Source organism: Ischnura elegans, chromosome 9 (assembly GCF_921293095.1).
Source record: "Ischnura elegans chromosome 9, ioIscEleg1.1, whole genome shotgun sequence".
In the NCBI taxonomy this organism is placed as follows: domain Eukaryota; kingdom Metazoa; phylum Arthropoda; class Insecta; order Odonata; family Coenagrionidae; genus Ischnura; species Ischnura elegans.
In genome coordinates this window covers 78,097,234-78,109,757 of record NC_060254.1, presented here as the reverse complement: position 1 = coordinate 78,109,757, position 12,524 = coordinate 78,097,234, and the positions used below count along the sequence as shown (strand labels likewise).

General features: G+C 38.4%; 1 protein-coding gene across 1 annotated transcript in view; it reads right to left on the bottom strand.

Moving 5' to 3' along the window:
* LOC124164884 overlaps window positions 1–9,714 on the bottom strand; it is an 889,966-nt gene extending 880,252 nt beyond the window's left edge. Inside the window, exon 1 of the mRNA XM_046542109.1 lies at window positions 8,104–9,714. Coding sequence (XP_046398065.1) covers window positions 8,104–8,628 — 525 coding nt within the window. The 5' untranslated portion in view covers window positions 8,629–9,714. The remainder of the gene's footprint in view (window positions 1–8,103) is intronic.
* Window positions 9,715–12,524: the final 2,810 nt, after the last annotated feature.

Here is a 12,524-nt window from a genome sequence, read left to right as displayed (position 1 = left end):
AATAAGTAAATTGCCTCGGTTTTTATCTGTCACATCAGCCTTTTAAGGCACAGGATATCCTCTTCTTGTCTATAAGTACCCTATAAAATTTTCATATAAAGTAATTTTACAGGAAATCTTAACTTTTTTACCTTCCAAGCAGAATGTTTTAACTTATACAAAATATATAGCAGCTTTAATAAAAGGTAGGGCCCGTCAAAGCGTGAAAATTTACTAGAAAATATGGTGTACGCAACCCGCAAATCGCATGAGCTCTTACCAAAGTATTTCCTGCGTAACTAAACCGCTATGTACCTGTCGCTGGTCTGCGGCGCGAGTCGGAGAAGTTTAATGCCAGCCAATTGGAGAGCAATGATGTCTCCTGTAATCTGCAATCAATGCAGCAGAGAGTGGTCATAATCACATAAGGAGTAGAGGTAAAACTGTCTACAACTATGAAGAGGATGCTAATTTTACTCTAAATCAGCTCGAAAATCGAAGTACGCATAGTTCTGGAATGCATTCAATTTAAATGGTGCATCAAAAATAAATGTGTTTTAGTACAAATTATATAAATTTTTCATGCAGAGAACTTGAATATCACATCGGTTGAACAGGCACACTGCACCGAAACTCAGTGAACACTCGCCCACTAGGGCCACACAGGTAAACTCTCCGCACGGCCTCTTTAATTCAAAATATAATTTCATGGGAATAACCGAGAGGAAAATACTGCTAGGATGAAAGGCCATTATATTTTCCCGAAAAAATGTTTTTCCAAGGGCAGTGAAAGCGGGAAAAAAGTGAGATTGACTAGTTTTAAAGTTTATTTTTTTTAAAGAATTTAAATATATACATTCCAATTTCACAAAATATATCTCATTTTTTTGGTACAGCTCTCGGTGATACGATATTCCTTATCTAAATCCTATTTTAAAGGATATAATTGCTGTGAAAACAAACGTTTTTCAATTTTAACGGCCAAGTAAATCATTTTAATCTTTCTTTTCATTTAAAATTGAAACCAGTGTATTTACTGATAGAATTAAAATAAAGCTTCATCTATTTCATTCTATCTAAAATCCCATTCTCTTCCTTCCTCTACCTTGTTGCCCAGCATTCTACCCTCTAGCACTTTTTTAAAAATCTCCTCCCCGCTCAGTACTTTCATTGACACCGTTTTTCATCTAGAAATCAGATGGATTGAACACCTAAAAAGTGTACCGGCTGTTGCCTGGCATTTGTTTTCTTCAACCAATAATTTTCACAGTGCATTTATCGCTAACGAATTAAGAGCCCCAAATAAAAGGTTCGTACACAACCAGAATAATCACTATACAGGTGATAACGAGGAATCTATCGACTTAAAAACGCATAAAATTATCTTCCAAAACTTAACAACAGTTTATTATGTCAATTACAAATAGAGAAAGTGTGTAACATTCCAAAAAAATATTGAGAAAATGACCTCTTCAGTCTTTTGTCTTCCGCATTGATGCTAAAATATTTTCACCAATTAAGAACCGCAATCAATGAGTAAAATTTCACTATGGATTTGAACGCTAAACGTATCTTCTAAAGTGATCCTTTAGTTTTCTTCCAACAGCAAACCGGCACCTCATCATCCGCATCCTCGCTTTTCAGAATTAAAGCCATACTATTCCTTGATAGGAAGGTTACCCCACCATACGAAATGTGAGACCGAAAATACATGTGCTGTCTAGAAACTAGGTTTCCGCTTAGCTCTACAGCCACCACGGGAACATCTCATTTTTATTTCATAAGAATCGCCCGAATGAAACATTTATGTGGACACCAAGGGCTTTGCGTCGGAAACACGGAATACTTAATGATGCCGCGAGAATTCAGAAGAAAATCCTAGTGTACATTCCGTATCCAGATAACGTGAAACTTTAGTATCCTATAAGCACTTGGATAGGGCTTTTCATGAATTAATTCAACCGCAAGACTGGCAGTGGATATGAGTGAGGATCTATTTTGCACTGATCAATGACGAAATATTTCACGACGAGTCAACGTTTTCCAGAAATGTTTGATGCACAGTCGTTTCAAAATTCATCTCTCATAGTAAGTATGTCTGAGAAGCTAAAGTAGGCTTTTGATGGATCAATTTAGAATTTATTCATTCCGTCTGTGAACTTGAAAAACGTCAACATTTGCAAAGTGAAGTGAGGAGAGGGGGTACGTGAAAAAAGGCGGCCTTCAGCGATGCCATAGATTAATATAGAATAGTAGTTCCTTCTAATCCGTGTAAAAATTAGAGCCACTTGAGACCTACATGTACGTTAAAACAATTTACTGCGACATAAATTTCAAGGATACGACAGCGTAAAATTTTTATAGGCTATTTATGTAGCACCGTATCTCAGTTTAAATTGTGCCCCATTTACACTAAAAATGACTAAAGCTAGAAAGCAATAGTCTCTCCGTTAAACAGTTAGCTATGAAGTGTAAAAATAAATTTAAGAATTTCCAGAGTGGGCAAAAGATTGATCCACGCATGAGTAAGAGTTAAATTTGACCTGCTTGATTTGATCTGTCCATGATTCAAGATTGCACATGCATTTCCTGCCACATAATTAATAATAATATTACTTTATTCCACTCTTATGCAATTAAATTATAACAGAGAACGCTTTAAGAATGGTGGAATTAATAAGTATCCCTTGTGAAATCGTTTTGGGGCTACCATCATACACTTCATACAGGACTGGTGCTACCAAGGCATGACAAATAAATTTCTTTCGTTGAATGCAGTCATATTTTTCCTATCGTTTGCATTCAATTCTGATATTCCAGTAATCTATTTGCACACAATACCAATGCACATGGTAACTTACTTGCTTTTAGAAACGCATAACAATTACATACATGCGTACAATATACCTTGTATTGGGAACAACTTACGCTGCCTCTCTTAGCAAAAATTCTATTATTTAGTATACTAGAATAAATATAAAAGTAGAGGTTTTTTTGGAAAATCAAACCAATTGTAACGCTCAGTTATTTGTTATTCCGCAGCATTCATTTTTCCTCTGCCATTCATTTCACCACGCATTCCTTTTTCAGAGTGTAACGGACCACTCGGTTGACCTGAACTTTCCTCTTGTTCATCTGCATCTACATATCTGCATCTACATATCTACATCTACATAATACCCCGCAAGCCACCTCAAAAGCGTGTGGTAGGGGGTGTTAGGACACAAGCCATGTACACATAAAAAATCAAGTGCTGTAACGAAGTTGGGACTAGCGTTTATTAAATTCCTTTATAGTTCGGGGAAAAAACGAATTCCCATATCTATCCGTTCGAAAAAACATCTCTCTTAATTAATTGCTTCTATCGGACCAGGAAATATAGTGTGGCTCTAATATCATGTCCTCTGTGTCGCTCTTAAAGATATCCTTTCTCAATTGATCAAGCAATCTAAGAATCTGAACGAGTTTGCGGCTCTGACATTCAAATCTAAGTTGAACCTTTGGTTTGAAAATTTATAGTGCTAAACATTAAAAAAAAGTTTTTTTATTTTTAGGTAATAAGATATGATTTGAGAGGATGGTCCAGTTTATCCCATATAATCATTCACCCTTTCAACAGTTAATGAATCTCTAGCAGCAGTTTCAAAGGAATAAGGAATCAGTATCCCTTTATCATTCGAACACACACGATTTATGCTTCGAAACAATTAAGGATTTAATCGCATTCAAGTAAAGTTGATGAACTATTTTTAGACAATGGCATTAATAAAAAAATCAATCCTTGGTATGTCCAAATAACGGCTGAAGTGAACCAAGTGGTTCATTTATGATATTGATAGTATTAATTCAATAAACTTATGAAGAGGAAATGATTTCCGACATCTTCCCTGAATGCTGACTGAGTTAATTGTAGCGGGAGTTAATTGATAAATGTATTTGATTATTTATACGTTACATGCTCATTTAGATTTGGAAGAAGAAATGCAGTATTTTCATAATGTTGCATGATTATTTTGTTACACATGTGTTATTTTCAACAGAGTTAACTGTTCTATTTATACATTGAAACGTTTAATTATCATCTAGGGTTTGAAGAAGAAATTAAGTTTTTTCATATTGTTGTACGATTCCGTGTTACCCGTATGTCTATTGTCAACGCACTCTTTGTAATAGAATACTTTGTATTTAAGGTGTTCCGACTCCTAGAATAATGAATTTATAATCATTATCAACAGCGTGGAATTCCCAGTTACTGGTGGCAAACTATTTTTTTCGAACATGATATTAACCAGAATACGTTTTTTTTAGTAAAAGATATGGATACCTCACCTATTTGCAGAGTTTTTAACACTAGGAGGACGGGAGTTCCGCGCTACCTAAAAGGACGGCTAGGGGTCATTTGACCCCTAAAATATATTTTGGAATAATTTGGTCAAATGACCCCCAGCCGTCCTTCTAGGTATAACATGTCATAAAAATTTAATACAAAACATTATAGTTGAATTTTCTAGAATTTATCAACATATAGACCATAATGAATAAAGTGAAAAAGTTTCAGAATGTAAAAATATATTTTAATAAGAGAAAAATAAATTTGAATTCTGAGGATGGGTCAAATGACCCCTGCCGTCCTTCTAGTGTTAACTGATAATATTCATGGGACGATGCCTAATTAAGTGCATATTCGTGAGAGAGTACTCGTCCGTGCGATCATAAGCGATGTGCACCTTTAAAGGCGGATAAATACACACACGCCGCTATCTGGGTCCTCGCGCCGACTCCACACTCGGTGGCTAACTCAGCAGTTTCAGCGGAGTGGTGTCAATGGAACCCTGAGGGCTCGCGAATGGGGCAGCGGAGATTTTATTTTGAAAAAAAAATAAAATAAAAGCATTTTTTCCCCTCGACCATCCACGAAAAGAAGTGTAACGAGGCCAAACAATGGGCAAAGTAGGCGCTGCTCTGGGAACAAGGCCACGCCAGGGATGAGAACTTCTACTGTCGAGTGCTCCTAATTCACGGAGTTAGGGGAGACACCCAGATATTGCCACGCTCACCTGGATACAAGCAAACTTCTTTTTGCGGTACGAATCGCTCCCGCCAATCTTGTTTGAATTCCGTATATTTTAAGCATCGTATTTGAAAATTTAAGTGAGTCGTTATCGTTACATAGAGATAGCCGTCGATGAAATTAAAGAAAAAGTCGTCAGTTTTTGAATATACATGGAAAACAAATTATCGTGTTACGATTTCCCGATGAGATAGTGGTCTTAGCAGAGTCAGAGATTGATTAGAAGAAGATCGTGGCAAATATGCGAAGGCTAATGGGAAGATATCAGCCCTTAAATAAGCACCAAGACAAATAAGATATTAGTATACGCAGTATAAAAGAAGAAGTGAGAAATAACATTAAAATAGATAACCGAAAACTTGAAGAGGCGACTAAATTTAGATATTTAGTAAGCTGAATACCAGTATTTGAGAAGAAAGAATGAAATTATCGGCAAAATATCCTAGGTGAAAAGAACATTACACCAAAATTATCTACTAAATCTAGAAATTCATGTGAAGAAGTAGGGAAATAATTTACTAGAGCTTATATTTGGAGTATGCTTCTCAACGAAAGATAGGCATCGGCAATGACAGCCGCGGAGAAATCAAGGGCAGAGGCCTCCGAAAAGTGGTACAACAGAAAAATGATGAGAATCAAATGGATCGACCGCGTTAGTACTGAGGAAGTTCTAGAAGAGTATGGTAGAATATGGTAGAATGGCATGAAAACCTTGACAAGAAAACGGAATAACCTTAGAATCCATATCTTGAGACATGATGGCCTGATGAAGACAATCGTCGAGGGAAAAGTGGATGGTTAGGATGGAAAAGGAGGACTTCAAATGAAGTATATGAAACTGTAAAACGGATGTGAAAGAGAACAAATGCGTAAGCATGAAAAGCAGGGATGGTGAGTGAAACGAAGCGAGAATATTCCGTTTTCAACCCGGAGGAAAACGAAAATTCGAGGCCTAGGTTTAGTGTCGTTCCCGCACGAAATAAAAATCTCGACCCGGGACGAAACTTTACTCCCAGGAACGAAACTATATTAATCGATACTCCGCGACTCATAGTTAAATTTCGATACCAGAGTTTTAGCGGAGGGGCGCATACGAGGGAATTGTTTCGACCCATTACGTTTGGCATACATGCAGAGAGGTTAAAACATTTAGCTAAAAATTCGAATGGCCAGTTTGCGTTCACCGTTCTCCTGTTGGTGGTAAAAATGTGAGTGCATCATGAATTTAATGGCGGTAGGCCGAGTATCTACTTCATTCAACCTAACTTGGTACTCGGTGTGTGGGTCGAAACTAAACTCTTCAAAGGTGAAGCACGTGGTCCCTCCGGTGCGAAGCATTAACTGCGTTTCGTTTCGTCCCAGAGTTTTAGTAGTAGTAGCACCCGAAGTAGTTTTGACTCCGATTTCGTTTCTACCCTGAGTTTAGCTCCCCGGGTTTAAATCCATTTCGTTTCGTTTCTAAATTCCACTCCCGGGAACGAAACTATTGAAATTTTACTGGATTTGAGTTTCGTTTAGTTTCTAGTGCCATTCCTAATGAAAAGATTAGCTGATGGAAGATGTGAGTATAGAGCCGCGGTAAACCAATTTTAGGATTATTATAGACCGGTAGTTATGATAGTGACGCATTATCATAACTGACGCTACTTTGTGACTTTTACATCGCCTTATTGATAAACTTCAAAAGTATAACGTTCACAGTTTTCAGCCCAGAAACACATTTTCATTCACTTTTTGGAGCTATTAATGAAGTCATAAAATCAAAATTCAACTAACTTTAGAAATTGCTGGATGAAGTTACAAGTTGTACAAATTTTGTAAAGAAAAGATAACTGAAGCAATCAATAGTCGAAATGATTTAAACAATCCAAAGACCTTTGTTCAACGCGTGAATTTCTCTTGTAACTGCCAGCATTGGTGCACCTTTGCTCAAATATGTAGCAACATATGCAAAATATTCCAAAAGTAAAACGAGTCGGAAATCCAAAAACGGAGTCTCAATTCCAATGGGATTTCTAAATACATATGCAAAACTAAAAATTGTAATTTTGTATAGAATAAACATTATTCTTATAATAACTATTAAAATTAAAAAAATGAACGTTAAATAATTCCACAAACTGGTGCCTGATACGCTTCTTTTCGAAGAGATTTATGTTTTGGTGAACGGAAGAAAAACTGATCGGTACTCAGTCATTGCTAAAAATCCGTGGTGCAGAGCTTAACCACTGAAAGCCAGGGTATTTTAAAACTTTTACATTCCTCAATCATAATCTTCAGAGTAAATATTTCCGGCTAGAAACCGAAAAATAAACATTTTCCTACATATTTTGAAGATGATAGTAAAGCCATAACGACGAATTATCACTACATTGAGAATTTTTTGGATGGAGTTACAAATTCCCCATAATTAAGTAAATTAATAATAACTGAAGCAGTCAATAGCCATCGGGATAAGGGAAATTACAATATGGATGTTAAAATTGTCCACAAACTAATTTTCTTTAAGTATCTGTACCAGGAATAGCCACGGTGATAAATTTACGGAGTCACTCGTAAAGCACAAATTGTGTGAAAATTCCAATGAGAAAAACTATTCACCCACACCAGGATTTGAACTTCGATCCACCGTTTTCCGATCCAGTAGTTTAGGCAAATATTTTCACAGAGGGTAATGACACCTCGGTAGCATAACTGGCTAAAGCACTCGACCGAAAATCGGGGGATCCGGGCTCGAGTCCCGGTCAAGGAGAATGATTGTGGAATTTTTAACCGAACTGAAGCCTGATAAGCTTCCATACGAAGATAGTTAAGATTTGGTGAACGCAAGATATCATGAAAACTGACCGGTATTCTGGAGTAAGAGGTCATCCAAACGAGTGAGTTGGACGCTAAGGCACTCGACCGAAAATCGGGGTATTCGGGTTCGAATCCCGGTCAAGGCGAATGATTGTGGAATTTTTAAATAAACTGAAGGCTGATAAGCTTCGAAGAGAGAGAGAGATACGAAGAGAGTTAAGATTTGGTGAACGCAAGATATCATGAAAACTGACCGGTATTCTGGAGTAAGAGGTCAACCAAACGAGTGGATTGGACGCAGCGTCCTCCCTCGGCCTCGACTTCTCCTTCTCCTCCAACACCTTCCTCTGCTCCGGATTCAGAAAGTCCACGGTAGCGTCCCAAGAATAGTGCACGTTGTTCTCTCCCCGGAACACGGATCGTCGACGACGACGCCTGCTCTCGGCCTCCGGCAAAGGCAGAGACCAGTCCTCCCCGCTGCCAGTCACAAGATCCTGCTCATCCTCCTCCACGACGGTGGTGACCTGCCGGGCTCCCTTGGTTAAACTGCCGCGAGCGTCAAAGCAAGCACTCTCGACGCGCGAAACGTAGGAGTAGAGCAGGAAGGAAATGGCAGCCTGAGAAAGGAACAGGACGCCGAGGAAGAAGTAGAGGAGCCTGTGGTGAGGAAAACTCTGGTCCCGACGGATTCTTTTAGCACTCGAGCGGCGTGTCTCCGCGGGTCCAGAATCCTCAATGGTGAAGTTCTTAGGGTCATCCGAAGATGAGTCATCTTCCATTGTTAACAGCACTTCTTGAGGTCTTCGTTCACTTGCACATCCTAGTTCCACTCACGGAAGAAAAATGTTCGAGGAGGTGATATTCAGGGCCGCAATTAGTGAGACAGAAAAGGTTATCTAGGTAGATGCAGGATTAGCTAATTCTCCAAATTGAAAGCAAAAAAAAACTCTACAATTCACTCAAGATCGGTGGAAGAAGCTGCTGGAGTTCCTCCGCACATAGATCGTGAATCAATCAGAAAAATTTATACGGGCTACATCAATGGAGAACTCTTATGAAAAGAGGACTAGGAGAATGAGACACCACTGTCGCGGACCAGTACGGTAATAGAGAGAAATTTCTCTCCTAAATTAATCAATAAATTAGTCAGTCTGAGCCATGTCCTATTCTAAACCTAAAAATGACGATATAATGTACCAAAATAAGCACAATCCTACCCATATGGCATAAAATAACTGAATGTTCTTCCCAATGTTTTATCAGGTTCGCAATGCGTCAGGTTTTGATATTGCAATCTGGAATCGGTTTACGTCACACCAGAAATATTTGTAAAGTAAATCAGAGAAATGTCATCAGTCCGCTGATCTTCAATCTCTCTCATTCACACTACACTCACACTCACATTACACTGGAATGCCAAATGAGAGTAAAACATTCAAGTTTCCTTACGGGAAGAGAGAATTAAAGGATATTAAAACTTCGAGGTCGAATTCCATTAGCGAAAAATCGCTTATATTTTTCTCAAAATTCCAACTCATGAAGTTCCATTGGCCACACAGTGTAAATGATTCTTGTGATTAATGATGGCAGAGTTCACTGCACAGACTCACAGATTAATGACGTCTGTCCTCATCATAGTAATTGCGCTGTCGAGTAACTTGGTCACAAAATAAACTGTTCACTGTCCTGCCACTTACTTGAGCATTTTTCAAATGGATTCGATTATTCTGTTGTTAAAATTCCTATAGAAAGCAAGGACGGCCTTCAGCAAGTACTCTCCAAAAACTTATGTATTAGTAACACGAGAAATATGGAAATTAACACTTTCGGTCCGGCACATAAGAGTGTGGTGATGCGACCGATCTCCAGGCAGTAGCAAGCGGAACTGGTACGGTGAGATATCGTACGGTGGTTCACGTCATACTTGCAGGATGCTCGCAGCTTCGTCACCACCAGTTGGAGCCCGCGTGGGAGTGGAAAAGGATAAGTGTTTGGCAGCCGAGGGATGGGTGGACGATTAGAGACGTGACCTCCGCTCTCGTTATTAATCATTCACTCGTGTTTTCAAGTCCAAGATATTCACTTCGCACTCCGTATTACTGTCAAATTGTCAAAAATATTTTGCCGAAGCTTGCAATAACATATTCCACTCATTAGTTTATTTCTGAAGTCGGTTGAAATAAACCCTCAGGCGGAAAGAGACGGGAGCGAATTGAAGATTCAATATAGGCAAATATTGTTGGTGGTTTCCGCTGATAATTTGAGGAGTATTCTGAGCATTTTGGGTGAAAAAAATTTTACTTGATTCCACAGCATTCCACCATCGTCGTGTTTTCATAAAAATTCCGTGAAAAAAAGTTGAATTTTATTCATCCAAGATGTACGAATATTGCTATTAAATTTACACGAAAGTATCGTAAATTTGAACAGAAAATGGAATTTTAAGGATTATTTTAACTTTCCTTCATCCAAAAATATGATTAACCTGAAGATTTATCCTTTTTATCAAGATCACCCGACGAAATTTAACGAGATTAGATTCTGATCTCGTTTCCACCCTCTTTAGCTTTATGACTAGGGGTCATCCTGAAGAACAAGTTAATTTATCACCAAAGTATTTCACTGGATTACTTAAACGACCATAGAAGAAACGCACATAAATATATTTCCTATCTCAAGCGGAAAGGTTTCTGGGCGGAAATGAATTAATGCTCCCATCCTGATTTCGCACGCCTCTATTTACATATTCACTTCCACTACCGCACGTAAACACAGTCCGGAAACGAACCACACTGAATTCATTCGCTGTACGAGCCGAGAGAAGATCACTTACAACGACAGCGGGAGACACAGTGAGGTTGTCATTAAAATCACCGCATGATAGACTCCCCTGACCGCCAGCCGTGATTTGGCAGATGCTCAAGGAGTACCACCCTCTAAGAGAACAATGGTGATTTGCTAATCTCTATGTACCCCCCGCGTGAATCTTAAGTGCTCGCTTAGTAATCATCCTGACATGAACATCAGTAGGTCAAGCCAAATACTGAATTAGGGCAGCCACGTATCTATCACTTCATTTGACAAATATAATTCTCTACCCCGGATAATGGGCTTTTCCTACATCCTGTCTTTGGTTAATAAAATCACAGGATGAACTTCCGCAAGACTAAGGTAATGAGAACATCAAAGGCAGAAGGTTCAAACATATGGTCCTTAACATCAACCGTCATCAACCTTACAACAACAGACATCAACCTTAAATATATGGTTCAAGGACGAAATATTAAAACTAATACATTCCTTCAAGTTCCTTGGAAGATTAGTTACCTAGAATAGCAATTGTGGAGAAGAAATTAAACGCGGAATGGGATGGTTTACTATTTATTTTATTGCCTAAATCGAAATATTATTGCTCATGGAGTACGTACTTAGCGCTTTTAGATTCTTAATTGACGATATCTTTTTTGGGGATTAAATGAAAAGTGAAAAGGGCGTGAAAACGCGACGGCTAAGTATGAATGCTTGGGAAAGCTCGCATGACGTCTGGCTCCTGCTGTGTGAGGTCACCAGGGTACAAGGCTATGAAGATAAGATTACGAATGAAGAAGTACGAAGGAGAATAGGAGAAGAAACGAGTGTTCTGAGATAAATTGAAAATAAGAAGGCAAGGCAAGAAGGAAGAGGGATGGGGCGTGGAATGCTGACGGACATCAAAGAAGGAAGGAATTAAGAAAGTGATAAAAAGAGACAAAGTGCTGTGGAGACATATATATGGGTAGAATTGCAAAAGATGATGACAATGATTTCCGTATGAAGTTCCACCTTGTGATTAATTTGGACCAAACGGGGCCATTTTACCGTCAAGGTAGATAAAACCATCCAACTCGCTCGATGCATTTTTTTTATTGTTGTAAGATTATGCTTTTTAGTTATTTTTTCAAGTTATATTATTTTATATTATCTATCCTTATATTATTTTATTTACAATGAAGCAAAATAAAAGCATTCCTAGCTAAATATGATATCAAAATAAAAAACACTGATCATATGGAACTCTCATGCTAAAATACATTAAACATAATGATAATATTTAATAACCTAAAGAGCACGCTAAATCGTACCTTGCTAAATCGGATGACGGCATGCTAACGTGTCTATGCATGGCACAAAAGGTATTACTTAAGTGTTTGACTGCACTCATAATGGTCCTTTAAACTTTAAAAGTGTACCACTGAGCCATGGTAAGAGTTAATAATTATTTTTCACATCTGTGCCTGTCAGGCACATTGCGCCTGAACTCAGAAATTCCAATATGGCGCCTGACGGAAGGTTAAGAAGAATTCTGGGAGAATCCCCTTCCCATCAAACACATCCGTCTTCGATTCAAAATAAGACCTCCTCCCTTTCATCCTATCTAAAAATCGTATTCTTTTCCTTAATCTCCCTCGTTTACGTAATATTCTACCCTCTAAAACTGTTTTCATCATCCCCTCCCCACTTGCCCCATCCATACCTTTTGACTCCTCCGTATCCCATCCAAAAGCTGCCTCTCCTCACTCACAATATCCAGCACTTCGTTGTTTGATATTATGATAGAAAAGCGTGAATACTCGTATTTTTCAGATTAGAGATCCGTCACCTACTTCTCAAGATATTCGCATCGAAACAGTGACGC